The sequence below is a fragment of the Lissotriton vulgaris genome, chromosome 4_1 (assembly GCF_964263255.1).
Source record: "Lissotriton vulgaris chromosome 4_1, aLisVul1.2, whole genome shotgun sequence".
NCBI lineage: Eukaryota > Metazoa > Chordata > Amphibia > Caudata > Salamandridae > Lissotriton > Lissotriton vulgaris.
The window spans coordinates 1,800,919,286-1,800,940,052 of record NC_141691.1 but is presented as its reverse complement, the minus strand read 5'-3'; the positions used below and the strand labels follow the sequence as shown (position 1 = coordinate 1,800,940,052).

Sequence of the window (20,767 nt, the reverse complement as noted above, 5' to 3'; positions counted from 1 at the left end):
TCATCGTCGCTCATTTGTAACTTACACTCAACTGAAGTAATTGACGATGAGCTGTTGATGCTGATCAAGGCCTTCTTCCTCACCACTGTCATCGTCCCTGGGCATGTGTGGGTTGGGAGCGGTGGGCTGCTGCTGTTCACTGTCATCCAGATTCAGGGGGATTCTGCTGCACAAGGCCAGGTTGTGTAGCATGTAGCAGTCGACTACCGTCTGGCATCCCTTCTGTGGTGAGTACATGAGTGTCCCACCAGTCCTGTCCAGGCACCTACATTTTGACTTCAGCAGTCCAAAAGTGCACTCCACCACATGACGTGTCCTGCCATGTGCATCATTGTATTTGACTACCCCCGGCATTGTTGGATTCAGCTGTGAGGACAGCAACCATGGATGATTGGGATGCCCATAGTTACCTAGTTGTGAGACAAACGGGCAAACAGTGTGATCTGAATATGTGACACATACATTAAAGTCATGGACACAGCCCACTCACTAACAAGCCAGGCCCGCTCGGCGTGTAGATTGGCCATCAATTGGGGTATGGAGCTGTTCCGCAAGATGTGGGAGTCATGTGCCGACCCAGGATACTTAGCACATACATGTGGCATGATCTGATCCTCCTGGCATGCCACTTGTAGGTTGATGGAGTGGTAGTGTTTGCAGATGCTATCATCAATGGCTCCCACAGCCTTTGGAATGCCTCCCAGGTCATAGTACTCTCCCTTCACAGCTACCAAATAATCCCTCCTCTGGAAGTAGACATGTCTGTCCGTGTAAAGCATCAATGCTGACAGGCAACACGGAGTCGCCATGCTGGACATGGGCTGTGACATCCCCCTGGTGCAATAATCACTTTAGGTGAATGAGTGAGTTGTGATATCTGGCAACAATACTAATGCAGAATGTGTTTTCATGTGCGTTAGCTGGCATCTGCAGCGATGACACGCATTGGCCCCAATTGAATCTTGCATGATTGCAGTCGCAGCTTCCATGTCGCAGTGTTGTGGCACACACTATGCGAATGAGCCATCAGCCAATGGGCGCCTTCGGCGGCGTACATTTTTTGATATTGTGGTGTGCGGCCTTGACAACCACAGGGCTCGGCATTGGCCCCATTTACCTTCAGGGCACCAAGGGTCGCTCATGGGGATTGGATGGGCCTCACACTTTGCATTTAGTAGGTTGCCACATTCATCGTGGTGCCGCCATGCTTTTTGGGAGTTGTAATTGTTTAGGGATTGCCTGCGTGGAGATGATTGTTATGTACCTCTGCTGTTGAACATAGCGGCGTCTTGTCTACCAGAGGAACATCAGGTAGAGCTGCAGGAAGGCCTGTAGCGCATGTTCCATGGTGGGTCCGGTTGTTCTGATGGGTAGTGTATCGGCTTTCCCTTTCTGTTGTTGTGTTTCCGCCATCCGTGACACAGTCTTTTTTACACGGCGGTGGGAAGGGCTGTTTGCTATATCGTAATCTGGTTGGTAGATGGAACGTATTTCCGCACGCCGTTCTCGCTCAGTTGGCTCTGTCCACCACCTTTGCGTATGCAAAAAAGCGAGCGGAGCATGACAGACCACAACGGACGTAAAATGGCCACTGTGGGACCATTGTAATTTGGTGTCGCAGTGACCGCACCTGGAGCGGGAAAATGGATGTTTCCACCAGTGCGGATGGGCTTCCGGCCGTCATCGTAATGGGCCCCTAAGATTGAAATACCAGTTCGGGAAAAAGTGAATCTGAAAATTCGAGTATCAAGACCCACACCGGAAAGCAGTTACCTGTAAGTCAATATGCTGATGTTGATCAAAGCACAAGGCCAGTTGCGACTTGAGAAGATTCAGCAGCAGTTAGAAGTGAAGAAATAGAAGTTGAGAATACACAATGAGGAGACAAGTGTCCTGTATCCTTAATAAGCCATACAAGATTGCACTAGAGGCTCTGTGTCCAGAATCAACCAGAGAAGAACCAGAGACAATTGAAATTGATTCTGAGAAGAGTGAAAGTGAATATTCTGTAGCCAAATAAATGCTGAAAGAAAGACAAATAGAAAAATGCACATCCCCTAAGTGGACTTATCGAGCATGAGTCTCTGCAAATGAAGAGTGAGAAGTGGAAGTTTATTACATGGCAAATTGTTGCCAGTTCATCTTTGAAGCCAAACCAGAATAAGAACCACTTTGAACTTTTAACATGTCCTAATGAGCTTTTGAGATAAATCGTTGAAAGATTTGATTCTGTTTTGTAACTTAGGGATCCAGAGGAAGATAACAAGGGTGCTTGAATCCTGTGAGCTGAATTAATGAAGTGAACCTAAAATAATAGTTTGATTCCAGATGTTTTATTTTACAATCTTTTGCACCTGTTTGTTTATTTTTTCTCAGTAGAAGATGGTGTACAGAAGATGCTGTGAACAATGCTGGTATATTTTCATTATTAACGTTATTAATAATTCTAGTTAGCTTAATGTTATGTTTAATTACTCCGGTGGGATATGTTTATCCTTCACAAGATGAATTACCTACCATACATTATGAAAATGAACACATGAAGTTAACACACAGGCATAAATTAGTAGGTAGTTATAAAGACAGTGGGCCAGGTTATCATTGTATAGCGTTGCCCTTGCATCACTCAGGGTGTCGCAAGGGGAACAGAATACTTAAGCCAGATTACCAATCAAGGCACAGTCACCTTGTGTGGCCCTGTGTTGCTTGGTATATTTGGAGTAACAGAAGGTAGCGCTTGGGTTACTATGCTCTGGGAAGCCGTACCATGGGTGGAAAGTGGGTGTTCCCAGGCAACCATCCATGGATTTTGGGGCATTCCCAGATTTACCAAGATGGGTAAACCTTGGAATGCATAAAAGTGCTACGCCTTCCCAGGGGAGGCGTAATGAGGAGTAATTTCTTTATGTCTCCTCATTGTTTACTCTTTCTAAGTGGGCTACATTCTGTAGTCCATTTTGAACGAGGAAAATAATGTGTCCATTCCAGCACAAAACAACCCTGCCATGGCGTAAGTGTTTCTGCTTGGGCGCTAGGCACAGAACAGGAAAGCGTCATATGTTGATAAATATAGCTCATTCCCGCTTTCTCCCTTTCACACATCTTGCTGCATTCCATTGAGTAAAAGAATGATTAATCTGGCCCAATGTGAATTCACATTTTGTTAAGGGAATATGCTAGTATATTGCATGTTAGAGACTTTTAAGTGTGCACATATTGTCTATTCTCAGCTGAAGATGGGGTGGCATATTTCCAATCACCTCTCTCATATAGGTTATCCTGTTATTAATATGTTAGTTTTGTCCTTAGGCAAGAAATGTTGTCACCAAAACGTATGGATATCAAGACTTTGCTGGAAGAAAGTCCTATACCTGAAGACTTTGGAACCGTATGATTTATTCTAAACATTTAGAAATCACTCCGCAACCTAATCTGAGTGCTAATATGGCTGAAAATAAGCATGTATGCAGTTTAAGAGTAGAAGAGTGTTAGTTTGTTAAGGAATAAATGAGTGAAAAGTGAACATTCTGAGAAAGATGCCAGTGGATTAAGAACACAAACAGAAGCTGAGCAGAAATTTAGAATTGGAATAGGCATCCAAGACTGGGAATGGAGCATGAAAGGAAGGGCGAGTTGTTTATCATGCTTCAGAATCCTCAAGGAACTAGACAAATAACATTTGTTAGAGAAAGTGACTGCGAAAGGAGCTATATTGCAGATACAGAATTTTTGGTTCGTACAGAGTCAATATTTAGAGGACTTTATTATGTTATTATGTTTGTAGTAATGCTGTTTATTTATTTTTATCTGACTTATAACTGAATGGTGAACTTATGCCTCGCTCCCATGCTTCCTCTGGTTCACCAAAAGAATGAAATCAAACACTGGTTTGAAAATTGAATGAAACGCAGGTTTGAAAAAGGTGTTTGGGCAGAATATTGAGGAAAAAAGTGGTACAAAATTCCGGTGTCAAGAATATTGGGACAACAAAGTTATTGTCAACATGAGTATCAAAGGTAAAAATATTGTTTTTAGTTTTTCAATATCGCTGTAAAAAATATAGATGCAGAAAATATCATTGTATATAATATTTGTTGTATTGTCTTTTATTGTACTGGTTTGTATTTTTTTAGATTAATGTTTTATATAGGCTACATTTTTAGTTATTAAATTGTTGAAATGTTTATGTTTAGTTGTCTTAATATTTGTAAATATTTGTTAAATAAGTTTTTTTCAGGGGGATATTGGGTAATTAGGGGATAATTTTTTTAAAATGTATATTTAAAAATAAATAGTTGATGATATGTAAATGCATACGTTCGGTTTTTAAATTGTTGTTTTTTAATATTTATAAATATATATTTTTATTAAGATATATTAATTGTATGAGAAACATAAAAACAAATATTAGAATGAATTAAACATTTTCTAAGATATTATTCAGAAATATGTTGATTTAAAAATGTAAATGTTTTTTCTAGACTTTTCAAAATTGTGGTAGAAATCTGCTAAAAGTTTTTGAATTTGTAATTTATTTAAAATGTATGTTTTGCATTCATAAAAAATTTAAACATATTATAATAATTTTCCATTTTACGATTGTTCCTTTTTAAATCATAGTTTTATTTATGGGTTATAGCTTTGTAAAGGTTGAAAACGTTTCTCAGATACTTTAATTATTTATACCCATGCCTTCCTCGAATATGGGTAGATTAGAGTGGGGATAGTAAATGTCAACCCTTTAGTGGAGATTGTAAATTTTACCCCGTTAGTGACCAATGCTCATCCCAAATTGATTTAGATTGAAGTGGGAAAGCACATTTTACCACATTGGTGTCTAACATTTTTCTCAAATTCGTATATAATGGAGAGGGAATATAAATGTAATCTCTTTAGTATCCAAAACCTTCCCCCAATATGGCTAGATTGGAGTGGGATTAGTAAGCATCACTGGTTTAGCATTCAAAGTCTTCCCAAATTGGTTTAGATGGGAGTGGGAATAGCAAATGTCACCCATTTTGTGTCCAAATCATTCCCCAAATTGGTTTAGATTTGAGTGCCAATAGTAAATTCTACCCCTTTCAGTGTCCAATACTTTCCCCAAATTGGTTTAGATTGGACTGGCAATAGTAAATTGTACCCCTTCAGTGTTCAACCCCTTTCTCAAATTGGTATAGCTTGAAGCGGGAATATGAAATTTCACCCCTTCAGTGTCCAACACCTTCCTTCAATCTGGTTGGATTTTTGTGGAAATAGTAAAGGTCACCTGTTTAGTGGCCCGCCCCTTCCCCAAATTGGTGTAAATAGCAGTGGGAACAGTAAATGTCACCAATTTAGTATTCAACACATTCCCCTCATTGTTATAGTTTGGAGTTGTAATAGTAAATGTCGCCCCTTTAGTGTTAAAAAACATTTTAATAAATGATTTATGTTGGAGTGTGATTAATTCATTTTATTTTTTTATTCTGAAATATTTTATTTTATATGTGTATGCAATGGAAATACTTTGGGTCTCATTACAATGTCAGTCGAAAAGCATTCCAACCTACTCGGTCTTGGAATCATTTCCGACCGAATCAGATTCAGGGAGTCCGACTGACCAATTATTATGTTTTCAAATACCATTTGGTTGGACTCATATTGACTTCAATGAGAGCCTGTGTTCTGAGGAGACAACACAGGCTCCCATTGAAAAAAGGGGTAGTTGCAGAAACCCTTGCATACTGTGGCGGACATCCCTTGGTGACTGCTACACCGTGCATTATTGGAATGAGGGGATCCATGGGTACCCGCACACGCCCCAACCAGAGGTCTCTGAGTGAAGCTGGGCGTGCTACGGGCCCCCAGATTCAGATCTGTGTCAGGCAATCCGATTCAGAAAGGCTGTCCGACATTGTAATGAGTCTGTGGGAAACACAGTCCATAGACCGGTACGATTTGGCTCTGAGCGACTGGGTTTCTCTAAATGTTGATCAGAACCGAGTCGGAACGACCGAAAGGTTTGCTACTATTATAATTGGTTGGAAGATGTGTTTACCAGTAGGTCGGAAAAGCGGGTTGAATCGGATTCGGGCAAACCAAATGCTGTTCGGAACATTTTTGACTCGCATCGTAATTGGACCGTTTGTGTTATTTTAATAATATTGTTGTCCAATAGTAATATAATAAAACAATACATTAATGTTTGTAGACAATATTAATATTAACTCTATTCTTTTGTATAATAAAGGCATGTCACCATTTCATTTAATTTTATTTCTATTTTCAAAGTTTATTCATTGTATATATTGACATTTTTAATTATATATATTTCGTCTAAAATCAAACCTTTTTAGAAAGGTAAGCAAATAAAACATTTCTTTTTATTCTTTTTTAAATAAAAAACAGGTTAATTATGTTCTCATAGTATTCTGTTGTTCATTTTCAAATATCATTTTCCATTGTTTAACAGTTTATTATCACTTTTAATTTGTTTGATATACATATTATCTACATCATTTTAATATGTGTTGTTATGTATGTATAAAACAATTGTTCTTTTTATTTCATACTTTATAATGTTTTACTTTTTATCACATTTTCTTGACATGTTTAGCATGTGTAACATTTTTTTTAATTCTTATACATTTATTCGACATTTGCACAATATTTCCTATTCATTTCTATGGGGAGATAGTCTTTTTTTTTGTTTCATTTAGTGGCCATTATTTTTTACTGCTACCTGCTAATGTGTAATCTATTTATGTAGTTTGTAGTCCATTGTTTGGGATCCAGGTTGTAGAAAGGTGCTGCTGTTCATCAGAACACATAAGCCCTTCTTACGAATTTTTGTAGGGGTTTTGGGGGTGGGCGGGCCTAGGGGGAAGTCTAGAAGATAGTTATAGTTTTGACTGTGGGTTGTTTGTATATTAAAATGTATTAGTGTTTTTCACTAATTTGGAGTTTTGAGTTGTTCTACACTATTATAGTAATGTTTTTCTATGTTACGTTAAATTAAGTTACAATAGTTATATTTTGTTGCTTAACTGTTATGTATATGTATTTTTGGGAGTGTAATTTGTTTTGCAGTTGGGTTTTTATTTACTTTGCAGGTTTCTGTCAACGAACATGCCCCATGGGCATTGGGAGTTTACAGTTTTAAAATGTTTAAGGGCCTGATTTAGATTTCAGTGAACAAAGTTACAAAGGGGGTCATTAGGATAACCGGCGGACTTTGTCCGCCCTTCATCCTAGCAGGGATTGGGACCACCCGCCATAAGGGCGGGGGTCTGGGGGGGGTATTAGGATGTGCCCGCCACAATGGCGGGCACATCCTACATGTTAAGCATTGTGGCGGGCGGTGCTCTCGCAAAAACAACAATTGATGGACAGAATGCAGAACAATGTCATACATTCACCCCAGTACAGAGATCTGGGCCTAAATCCATCATTTTGTTGCACTCCACACCACCCCAGTTTAGACATGGCCATATGCAAATCAGCCTTGACCCTGTGCCTCATGGGAACAGTCCAGCCCGAACTGCCAAGCCATGTCTTTCCTGGACCGGAATCAAGCATCCTAGGACCGGTTTCTGGCTATCAGCCGTCTTCAGCCAGGATAGCTAGACTCCAGTGGTGTGGAGAGCATGGGACTCACGTCTGGGCATACCCATCCCACTCGGGTGACAAATGCAAAAACAACAATTAATGGACAGAATGCAGAACAATGTCATGCATTCACCCCAGTACAGAGATCTGGGCCTAAATCCATTGTTTTTTTGCACACCACACACCCCAGTTCAGACATGGCCATATGCAAATCAGCCTTGACCCTGTGCCTCATGGGAACAGTCCAGCCCGAACTGCCAAGCCATGTCTTTCCTGGACCGGAATCAAGCATCCTAGGACTGGTTTATGGCTATCAGCCGTCTTCAGCCAGGATAGCTTGACTCCAGTGGTATGGAGAGCATGGGACTCACGTCCGAGCATACCCATCCCAGTAGGGGTGACAAATGCAAAAACAACAATTGATGGACAGAATGCAGAACAATGTCATACATTCACCCCAGTACAGAGATCTGGGCGGTGCTCTCAGCACCGCCTGCCACAATGCTTAAAAAGTACTTTTACATTTGCATAATCAAAGCGGCAGACACCGCGAGTAGAAGAGTGTTAGTTTGTTAAGGAATAAATGAGTGAAAAGTGAACATTCTGAGAAAGATGCCAGTGGATTAAGAACACAAACAGAAGCTGAGCAGAAATTTAGAATTGGAATAGGCATCCAAGACTGGGAATGGAGCATGAAAGGAAGGGCGAGTTGTTTATCATGCTTCAGAATCCTCAAGGAACTAGACAAATAACATTTGTTAGAGAAAGTGACTGCGAAAGGAGCTATATTGCAGATACAGAATTTTTGGTTCGTACAGAGTCAATATTTAGAGGACTTTATTATGTTATTATGTTTGTAGTAATGCTGTTTATTTATTTTTATCTGACTTATAACTGAATGGTGAACTTATGCCTCGCTCCCATGCTTCCTCTGGTTCACCAAAAGAATGAAATCAAACACTGGTTTGAAAATTGAATGAAACGCAGGTTTGAAAAAGGTGTTTGGGCAGAATATTGAGGAAAAAAGTGGTACAAAATTCCGGTGTCAAGAATATTGGGACAACAAAGTTATTGTCAACATGAGTATCAAAGGTAAAAATATTGTTTTTAGTTTTTCAATATCGCTGTAAAAAATATAGATGCAGAAAATATCATTGTATATAATATTTGTTGTATTGTCTTTTATTGTACTGGTTTGTATTTTTTTAGATTAATGTTTTATATAGGCTACATTTTTAGTTATTAAATTGTTGAAATGTTTATGTTTAGTTGTCTTAATATTTGTAAATATTTGTTAAATAAGTTTTTTTCAGGGGGATATTGGGTAATTAGGGGATAATTTTTTTAAAATGTATATTTAAAAATAAATAGTTGATGATATGTAAATGCATACGTTCGGTTTTTAAATTGTTGTTTTTTAATATTTATAAATATATATTTTTATTAAGATATATTAATTGTATGAGAAACATAAAAACAAATATTAGAATGAATTAAACATTTTCTAAGATATTATTCAGAAATATGTTGATTTAAAAATGTAAATGTTTTTTCTAGACTTTTCAAAATTGTGGTAGAAATCTGCTAAAAGTTTTTGAATTTGTAATTTATTTAAAATGTATGTTTTGCATTCATAAAAAATTTAAACATATTATAATAATTTTCCATTTTACGATTGTTCCTTTTTAAATCATAGTTTTATTTATGGGTTATAGCTTTGTAAAGGTTGAAAACGTTTCTCAGATACTTTAATTATTTATACCCATGCCTTCCTCGAATATGGGTAGATTAGAGTGGGGATAGTAAATGTCAACCCTTTAGTGGAGATTGTAAATTTTACCCCGTTAGTGACCAATGCTCATCCCAAATTGATTTAGATTGAAGTGGGAAAGCACATTTTACCACATTGGTGTCTAACATTTTTCTCAAATTCGTATATAATGGAGAGGGAATATAAATGTAATCTCTTTAGTATCCAAAACCTTCCCCCAATATGGCTAGATTGGAGTGGGATTAGTAAGCATCACTGGTTTAGCATTCAAAGTCTTCCCAAATTGGTTTAGATGGGAGTGGGAATAGCAAATGTCACCCATTTTGTGTCCAAATCATTCCCCAAATTGGTTTAGATTTGAGTGCCAATAGTAAATTCTACCCCTTTCAGTGTCCAATACTTTCCCCAAATTGGTTTAGATTGGACTGGCAATAGTAAATTGTACCCCTTCAGTGTTCAACCCCTTTCTCAAATTGGTATAGCTTGAAGCGGGAATATGAAATTTCACCCCTTCAGTGTCCAACACCTTCCTTCAATCTGGTTGGATTTTTGTGGAAATAGTAAAGGTCACCTGTTTAGTGGCCCGCCCCTTCCCCAAATTGGTGTAAATAGCAGTGGGAACAGTAAATGTCACCAATTTAGTATTCAACACATTCCCCTCATTGTTATAGTTTGGAGTTGTAATAGTAAATGTCGCCCCTTTAGTGTTAAAAAACATTTTAATAAATGATTTATGTTGGAGTGTGATTAATTCATTTTATTTTTTTATTCTGAAATATTTTATTTTATATGTGTATGCAATGGAAATACTTTGGGTCTCATTACAATGTCAGTCGGAAAGCATTCCAACCTACTCGGTCTTGGAATCATTTCCGACCGAATCAGATTCAGGGAGTCCGACTGACCAATTATTATGTTTTCAAATACCATTTGGTTGGACTCATATTGACTTCAATGAGAGCCTGTGTTCTGAGGAGACAACACAGGCTCCCATTGAAAAAAGGGGTAGTTGCAGAAACCCTTGCATACTGTGGCGGACATCCCTTGGTGACTGCTACACCGTGCATTATTGGAATGAGGGGATCCATGGGTACCCGCACACGCCCCAACCAGAGGTCTCTGAGTGAAGCTGGGCGTGCTACGGGCCCCCAGATTCAGATCTGTGTCAGGCAATCCGATTCAGAAAGGCTGTCCGACATTGTAATGAGTCTGTGGGAAACACAGTCCATAGACCGGTACGATTTGGCTCTGAGCGACTGGGTTTCTCTAAATGTTGATCAGAACCGAGTCGGAACGACCGAAAGGTTTGCTACTATTATAATTGGTTGGAAGATGTGTTTACCAGTAGGTCGGAAAAGCGGGTTGAATCGGATTCGGGCAAACCAAATGCTGTTCGGAACATTTTTGACTCGCATCGTAATTGGACCGTTTGTGTTATTTTAATAATATTGTTGTCCAATAGTAATATAATAAAACAATACATTAATGTTTGTAGACAATATTAATATTAACTCTATTCTTTTGTATAATAAAGGCATGTCACCATTTCATTTAATTTTATTTCTATTTTCAAAGTTTATTCATTGTATATATTGACATTTTTAATTATATATATTTCGTCTAAAATCAAACCTTTTTAGAAAGGTAAGCAAATAAAACATTTCTTTTTATTCTTTTTTAAATAAAAAACAGGTTAATTATGTTCTCATAGTATTCTGTTGTTCATTTTCAAATATCATTTTCCATTGTTTAACAGTTTATTATCACTTTTAATTTGTTTGATATACATATTATCTACATCATTTTAATATGTGTTGTTATGTATGTATAAAACAATTGTTCTTTTTATTTCATACTTTATAATGTTTTACTTTTTATCACATTTTCTTGACATGTTTAGCATGTGTAACATTTTTTTTAATTCTTATACATTTATTCGACATTTGCACAATATTTCCTATTCATTTCTATGGGGAGATAGTCTTTTTTTTTGTTTCATTTAGTGGCCATTATTTTTTACTGCTACCTGCTAATGTGTAATCTATTTATGTAGTTTGTAGTCCATTGTTTGGGATCCAGGTTGTAGAAAGGTGCTGCTGTTCATCAGAACACATAAGCCCTTCTTACGAATTTTTGTAGGGGTTTTGGGGGTGGGCGGGCCTAGGGGGAAGTCTAGAAGATAGTTATAGTTTTGACTGTGGGTTGTTTGTATATTAAAATGTATTAGTGTTTTTCACTAATTTGGAGTTTTGAGTTGTTCTACACTATTATAGTAATGTTTTTCTATGTTACGTTAAATTAAGTTACAATAGTTATATTTTGTTGCTTAACTGTTATGTATATGTATTTTTGGGAGTGTAATTTGTTTTGCAGTTGGGTTTTTATTTACTTTGCAGGTTTCTGTCAACGAACATGCCCCATGGGCATTGGGAGTTTACAGTTTTAAAATGTTTAAGGGCCTGATTTAGATTTCAGTGAACAAAGTTACAAAGGGGGTCATTAGGATAACCGGCGGACTTTGTCCGCCCTTCATCCTAGCAGGGATTGGGACCACCCGCCATAAGGGCGGGGGTCTGGGGGGGGTATTAGGATGTGCCCGCCACAATGGCGGGCACATCCTACATGTTAAGCATTGTGGCGGGCGGTGCTCTCGCAAAAACAACAATTGATGGACAGAATGCAGAACAATGTCATACATTCACCCCAGTACAGAGATCTGGGCCTAAATCCATCATTTTGTTGCACTCCACACCACCCCAGTTTAGACATGGCCATATGCAAATCAGCCTTGACCCTGTGCCTCATGGGAACAGTCCAGCCCGAACTGCCAAGCCATGTCTTTCCTGGACCGGAATCAAGCATCCTAGGACCGGTTTCTGGCTATCAGCCGTCTTCAGCCAGGATAGCTAGACTCCAGTGGTGTGGAGAGCATGGGACTCACGTCTGGGCATACCCATCCCACTCGGGTGACAAATGCAAAAACAACAATTAATGGACAGAATGCAGAACAATGTCATGCATTCACCCCAGTACAGAGATCTGGGCCTAAATCCATTGTTTTTTTGCACACCACACACCCCAGTTCAGACATGGCCATATGCAAATCAGCCTTGACCCTGTGCCTCATGGGAACAGTCCAGCCCGAACTGCCAAGCCATGTCTTTCCTGGACCGGAATCAAGCATCCTAGGACTGGTTTATGGCTATCAGCCGTCTTCAGCCAGGATAGCTTGACTCCAGTGGTATGGAGAGCATGGGACTCACGTCCGAGAATACCCATCCCAGTAGGGGTGACAAATGCAAAAACAACAATTGATGGACAGAATGCAGAACAATGTCATACATTCACCCCAGTACAGAGATCTGGGCGGTGCTCTCAGCACCGCCTGCCACAATGCTTAAAAAGTACTTTTACATTTGCATAATCAAAGCGGCAGACACCGCGCGGTGCCTGCCGCTTTGATTATGCAAATGCAGGGGGGTACCACAGGTACCTCCCAGTGTGCACCCCCCTACTCACCTTCACTCTGGGGGCCCGCAGGGGACCCCAGAGTGAAGTCTGCATGCCTTTCCGTGGCGGCATTGCCGCCATGGAAAGGCGTTGAAAAATGCCTATCATAATATGGCTGGGGATGTCTGATAGACACCACCACCATATTATTCCTTTTCCGCACTTGCCGCAAGCCGTCCGCCGAGGTCCCCCCCACCATACTAATATGGCAGGGGGGAAATCAAGAGTGGATGTCGGGCGGATTGACCCTCCAGGCAGGCGGTGGCCACTGCCAGCCTGGTGGGGGCAATCCGCCCAACATCATAATGGGCCCCTAAGTTACAACGTGATGGATATTCCGTCCGCAAAAATATAAATCCTATAATATCCTATGGGATTTATATTTCAGCAGACAGGATGTTCATCACTGTTGTGATGGAGTAACCCATCTGCCAAAGTCTAAATCAGGCCCTAAGGAGGTTTTTTTTATCATAAACCATTGCTTTTTAATTTGATTTCCTTTCCCTAGCTTTCCAGGAGTTTTTATTTTTTTAACACTTGCTTAGGTTTTGTATGATTCCTACATACTTTGGAATGCTTTGAAGGAATTGTATTGGATTAGTTTCATTTATGCATTTTTTGGGGGGCTGTTTCGACATTATTTTTCCATGTTTGGTAGATTACTTATTTTTTATTATGTGGATAAAGAGAAAGATCTGCAGCTACAGAACAGTGTTTTCTTTATTTACCAGTCTTTTTTTCATAGGATATGTAAGTTTATAATGTTTGTGTAAATATTATGTGAGTGTTATGTGTAATTGATTGTGGAATTGATTGACTTATATGTTGTATTTAATTTATGTGATGGATTGAGATATTTTTTTTTACTTTATTCAATGGTGACAAATTTGATTTTAAATCATGCATATATAGTTTTATTATATCCGTCTTCTTTAAATTTGGAATCTTAATTCATTTTTTGTCAGATGTAATAAAATACTATATTTAATATTAACAAAATACAAGGTTTACTTTGTTGATTGAAAAATTGTCAGAGTTTCTGAGGGCTTTGGTAGGTTACTATCTATTTTACCATATGCCCTTGGCTATCATTTCAAAGCAACCTACTCCTTTGTTATTAATGAAGAATTTGCCTTTACATTGTTTCATATTGTACATTCTTTTAGTTTGTTTGCTATGTTTAGAGCCATTTTGGGCAACAGATTGCTTCCTTCTTAGCTTTTGGTAGCATCTGCTCTTTTTGTAATGCGTCTATAAATGTGTATTGGGTAGGTTGGGTTCTACCTAATGTGGATTGTGCCGTCTTTCACTGCTGTTTCTTTAGGCTTCCTGTGCCAATGTGCTGTCATAGACATTCCACCATAGTATTTGGAATTTTGGTTGGCATCTGTGTCCTGAGTGATTCAGTCTGCTAACCCAAGTGTCTTAGAAATATTCCATTATGGTGCTAACTTTGTCTTAATTTTTCTTGGTAGAAATGGCTTTTCTGTAAGTAACTTAATGTGGTTGACTACCTCTGTGACTGGGACACAGGCTAGTGCTATCAATGTTTTATTTTAAAGGCAAATTGGCTATTTACAGAATAGTCTACCTTTAGGGGCTGACTAGGATCCAAGTCCCTTGATGAAGCTGTGACTAAAGGGGTCACCCACCCCACTAACTCATGAAGTCCTACTTAATAGAAGATATAGACCATTACAGGAAAATGTCCACTTTGGTCTGCATGTTTGCATGCTTCATGATGTTTGTATAAACCATTCCTCAGAGTTGGTAGCTATCAACTATATATCACATGGATACTACACACATGCCCGGACCTGAAGAAAGCCTATTGACCCTTGGTGGCACTAGATACAGGCTGAAACATGTTAACCCATTGATGTTAGTGGTCAACATACCCACTAAACATCTCCCCGTTTTTATTCTCTCCAAAGCACCTTGCTAGTAAACAGAATTTTGGATTCTGAAGGGATTTTAACTTGCACTTGTTATCCCTTAGACAGAGAGCTCAGTTTACAAACTGTGTTGAGTCCACCCTCTCACACAGTCGGTGAGGATCCGATAATGAGGCATGCCACTGGTGGTACCCGTGTGTGGGGATCCTACTGATATATCCATGAGATTCCAGGGACATATCAATTTACCTGGGTGCAGACCTCCCACCAGCTTAAGATATATTGAGATCAGATACCTATCCTCTTGGACCTTAAGAGTTCATTTCTAGATAGGCTAACTTGTGTAATTATTGTCACAGTAAAACAACAAGATCTAGATTTATTATGATTTTGCCCTCTCTTGTGAAATTATTGATTCTATCCAGGGAGGCTGAGGATACCCCTTTCTCGCTTCTCACTTGCGGTGGTTATTTCTATTTTACTGTAACATTATATTAATAAATATGGATATTTTCCAGAACATCAAATCTTACAATACCTGGGGCTGTGAATTTGGTGTACGAAGCATGTCTCCCAGGATAGTCCTCCGAAGCAGGCCCCCCTGCACAATTTCTCTAACCGATATTCTGGCATTTAGTCCGGTTACGTTTGAATCATCAACCTCATTGTGGGGCAGATTGGGAGCAAAGAATATAGGCACAGTGTTAAAATATGTACTTTGTTTGGTTGAACAAAATATTGTACCTTCCCACCCGCTTGCAGCCACCAGTGTCCACCACCTATACCCCAACAATGGAGCATGAAAGACCCATGACACATGCAAAACTTAAGTTAAGTAACTTTTTAAACCTATATAACACTTGACCTATGGCAAATGTAACTGCTATAATCCCTGAAAGACTCAAATCGTCTTGCCGGCATGCCTTCTGTAACCAGGCATCTGCAGTGTACTATGTAAAGTGCTCCACAGCCCCCAAGTTGCAGCCTGTTATCGTTATATCCATGTGCCAATACATGTAATATTGTCAGTCATTTGAATATGTCATTATAAGTCTAAGAAAGTGTTCCTACCTGTAAAATAGGTTGTTTGCCACTTGCAGTTAACCACTCGATGTACCTTCCATATCCAGTACAGCTTCCATACCGTTCTGACACACGCACCTGTCCCATTCCAGGAATACTTTGCAGTGCAAACTGCAAATCTACTGCGGATATATCCACTCTTAGACCTGTAAATGAAAAGTATTTCATCAATAGGGTAGCAGGCATTGTAGGAACCAGTTACATGTTCTCTAAGCCTATTAGATGCAAGTACAGAAATAGGTACAATCAGAAATCACTAACTAGCACGGCATGCTTATTGACAAATATTCAGCATTTTCGTATGTATTTCAGTGGTGAATAAGCTATTATATCTAAATAGAACTTAGTAGTCAAGATATTACCGTGAGAGTAGCACCCACAGCTAATTGGGAGCACACTTGTGTATTGTATAACATGCTGTTTAACTAATAAATGTTGCTTTTCTCCGATTTTTGGGACTGAATGTACCCAACTCAAAAGGATGCCAAGACATGATCTCAGAACACTGCATTAGCCATCAGGAAGCATTCCTCTCAATGTGCACTCCTGCCAGCCTAGTAAAGAACCATTGCATTATACAATAATAGCACCCATTAGTAAAGTGCTCATAGATGGAAAAATGTAACATGAAATACGTTATAAAAATGTGGATTATATGAATTGGCTTGTAACCGGCTTACATTTGCCTACACTCCACCAGTATATTTCTTATATCTTAATAGAACAATTTTGCATGGAGTGGTGATGGGGAGGAGATGACGTACTACACATCAAACCACAAAGGAGAACACGATTCTGTAAGAAGAACCTGGGATATCTTTAGTAGTTATACCAGAGTGACAAGGTAATCCTCAGACAGAGTACATGTATTTGCTGTGGTGAGACGTTATCGTTGTTTTTCATTTCATTTAATAACATGGTATCATATGTAAAATCAAAATTTATGTGCACAATATATTCTGCATTTAGATTGACAATAATGAGTAAGTTCAGATAAACGATTAACTGTAGCAAGAGCATATTCCTAAAAGTTAGCGCAACTTATGGTAGGCTTTAGAATAACTAACTAAAATTTAAAAGGAATGTTGTATTTATGCTTGTTGTGTGTAATTTGTCTCTTGCTCCAGGCATGCACAGCTACAGTGATCTCATTAGTCTCAAATGTTATTGTTATGTTATGTTCATTTTTATAGGGCACTAATTACCCAAGAGGGTATCCAGGCATTTGGGCAGGTATATGGTCCCCAAGGTACTTATGCGAAAAGCCAGGTATTTGGCTTCTTTCAGAACTCAAGAAGTGAGGAGAAGACTTTGATGTGTTAAGGGAGGTTGTTCAATGTGTTGGGTGTGATATAGGAGAAAGAGCAACCCAAAGATTTTGCTTTTGCAGTTGCAGGGAGTGTGTGCGAGTGTAAGTGAGCCAGAGCATAGGTATCTGGTGTTTTGTTCAGGTATTCTTTTCCTGTGCTGTGAAGGACTATGTGTGTGTGCGTGAGAACTTTTCACTTGGCGACGCTTGTGAATAGGAAGCCACTAAAGCTTCCTGAGCTGAGGTGTGATGTAGGTGTGGTGTGGGAGGTTGAGTATGAGTCTTGTGGCGGTGTTCTGGATTGGCTGGGGTCGGTGTATGAGTTGTTTGGAGATTCCAGCATAGAGAGTTTTGCCATAGTCCAGCCTGCTGGTGATGACTGCTTGCATGATGATCTGTCATGTTGAGCCTGTGGTCTAGGTTGATTCCTAGGCTTCTTTCCTGGTGTGGGTGTTGGTCCTAGCTCTGACAGCCACCAGGCGGCGGTCAATGAGGAGGTATTGTTCCCAAATATCAGTACTTCGGTCTTGTCAGAGTTGAGCTTCAGGCAGTTGGTTTGCACATAGTCTGGTACCATGGTCATGCAGTTGGGGAAGTTGGTTCTGGTGATGGTTGTCTTGTCCATCAGGGAGAGGATGAGTTGGGTGTCATCGGCGTAGGAGATGATTGTGACATCTTGGGATTGGATGATGTTTGTGAGCGTGTCATGTACATGTTGAAAGGGACATGGGATGCTAAAAACTGTAGATGTAATTTTGAAACTGTTTGCGCTTACCTCATCAATGTGTGTTCACTCCCTTTATATACACAAGACATACCTCAGTTGATTACCAGCTTAAATCCTGATGTACGATTTCATACAGAGACTTGCGTGCCTCAGCTCCTGTAGCACACAATTTAGTGGTGACATTTGACAGTTTTTTCTCATTTGGGGCTCAGGTTGCTAGAGTCGTGCGGTCCTGTTTTGGGTTTCTGAAATCTTTAAAGAAACTTTTATCTGCTTTCACATCAGCAGAACAAAATAGTGATATAGGCCTTCATCACCTCATGGCTGGATTATGTCAGCTCTCTGTATTGGGGTCTTCCAGACTTAGACTCCAGCAGGTGCAAAATGCCGTGGCATGGCTTCTGTTGAAACTCCAGAGAGGGGAACATATTTATCCCCATTTTAAAGATCTGCACTAAATAAGTATGGGTCAAGCAGTTTGTGCTGGTGCAAAGATCTTTCTATCAAACTGGTCCTCGGTAATTGGCTCCCCAGAGGGGGCACCTGAAGGGTGTAGTCACTCTAAGAGACAGCAGCATTGGCTACTGCCCCCAACATCCTTAAACATAGTATTTAAGGGCTGCCCTGAACCCTATTCCTCATATTCAACAACCTAGGAAGAAAAAGGACCAAAGAGCTGTGCGACAGTGAAGAAGAAGACTGACTGACTTGGCACCAGCCCTACTGGCCTGTCTCCTCCTCCAGCAGCCCTGCTCCAAGAAACCGGTATTGCCCTCAGCCAGCAACCTCCAAGAACCTCAGAAACCTGCGCTGTCTTCAACAGAGACTATTTTCCCCAGAGGACACCAGACATGTCCAGCAAGGAACTAACCCACAGACTCCGGATCCAGGTGGATCCGTAACCCTTGTACCACTCTGCACCCAACACCCACAGCTGTGTCCAGGTGGTCCACGGATCCAGTTAAGTACCCCCGGCGATTCTGACCTGTGATCCAGCATTGGATGACCTCGCCTGACTTTCCCCATGATGCATTCAGCCTTATCCTGAAGGGTCCTCACAACCAGATAGGGTGAGAAAAAACCCAACGCCTAAAGACATCCCTGCATCTACAGCGCCCTGGCCTTGGTGTGCCCAACTGATGGTGTTCCGGCATCCCCCCACTATCCAACTTACCTTCAGTCATTGGATTTCTTCAGCCAGTCTTCTGGAATGAGCCAGCAGCACTTTTCCTCGACCGAAGATCTCTATTGCTTTTTATAAGGCACCCAATGCCTCCTTGCACTCTGCACCTGGCTGCCCCGTGCCACTGATGGTGCAGTCTCATTGCCCCCTCCAGTGTTGACCTCAACCTCCAGGGCCTGTGTCCCTGAACCACAGGTACTGACCTGCAACCAGTGCCTCTTTGAGGTTCCTCCAGCCTCCATTGGATAATATTGAGCCCAGTGAGCTCTGCACCTAGCTGCCTCAGTGCCGCTGGTGGTGCTGCACGTACGTTGGTCAGACCCTTGCACAGTGCTGACCAAAACCCCAGGGACTGAACCTGTAAACTGTTTACTGACCTGTAAGTTACTTACCTGCCTTTCCTCCCATAGGATTGCATTGGTCTCTCACTAGTACTGTAGTGTTGATCCTAAATACAAAGTATCTTTTACCACATTGAGAAGCATTTCATACATCAAAAATATTTTGATGCTATTCAAACCTTTTGCCAATAATATTAAACGTATTGCATAATTAAAAAGTCTACTTACCTGTAACTGAGTTCAACTTGGTTCCTAAAATAAAAGTAACTAAAGTAATATTTTTACAACCATTGTCCTGGAGTTAATCATTGAGTGTGTGCTCCTCTTTTTAATGAGAATGTACAATAAATGCGTTCACACTGCGCTCTGATAAGCCTAACTGCTCAGCATAGCTACCACTAAATTGAGGGAAAAGTATTATTTGCTTTATCCTCTGCTATCCCTTTGGGGACTTACTTGACTCTGTGCACACTATACCTCTTTTTAGTATATGCGAAGCCAGCATCCTACATGGGTGGATCAGTGGTGGGGTCTACAACTGTGCATTTGTTGGACTACCTAGCCAACACCTTATCACCGACAAAACTCCTAAATTGTCTTTAGATTCTGATGTTTGAATTGAACATTTTTCTCAATTTTAAAAGTCCTATTAGGGCCTTGAGTAAGTCCCTTTAGTAATTTTAGAATTTAAAAACCTACTGTAGTTAGGTTCTGACGTACCACCTATATCCAACACCAGGATTGCATTACCCAGCTTTTCAATTTCAATATATACATTTTTATTAAAATACAGAATGTAACCATAAAAGTGCAGTACAATACAATACAATACAGTTAGTGTAAATAATTTTAAATGTAATGCATAAGTAAAAACATAGAGAATTAAAATTGCAACCCCCAGCAACCCGTGGGAGGAGTCTGAATGCAGGTTTAATCATTACAGCAGATCTATACAGTGTTCATGATGTTGCAAGCTCTCACTGCTGCTTTCAGAAAAGCTCCCATGTGAATAATCTCCTCCTCGCCCGTCAGTTGAAAAAGTATGTTCATGGCAGTTCTCAGGTTTTTAATACGTCGTTTTTTAGATGGGGGGATCAAAAAATGCTTTAAATACATAACATAAAATCCACAAAATAAAATAAAATGCAACATTGTTTACTAAGAACTTCCCATCACAGTTGCATGGCATAGAATCAAGATTAATGCTAAAACACATTGGGAAACACAAAAGGTATTTTATTGTGCCTGCCCTGTAATCGAACTGAAGACTCCGTCCCCATTGCCCCCTTGATCTGGTCAGATACCCAGCTGTGTTATTTAGTGGAGCTAAAATGATATATGTGGCCACACTCATATGTGAC

General features: G+C 39.8%; 1 protein-coding gene across 1 annotated transcript in view; it reads right to left on the bottom strand.

The window, feature by feature from the left end:
- The window catches only part of LOC147724578 (fibrocystin-L-like), a 1,433,379-nt gene that overhangs the window by 815,495 nt on the left and 597,117 nt on the right, over window positions 1-20,767 (bottom strand). The window contains exons 26-27 of the mRNA XM_086966122.1: window positions 15,835-15,992; window positions 15,302-15,424 (exon numbers count right to left, since the gene is read on the bottom strand). Coding sequence (XP_086822248.1) covers window positions 15,302-15,424; window positions 15,835-15,992 — 281 coding nt within the window. The remainder of the gene's footprint in view (window positions 1-15,301; window positions 15,425-15,834; window positions 15,993-20,767) is intronic.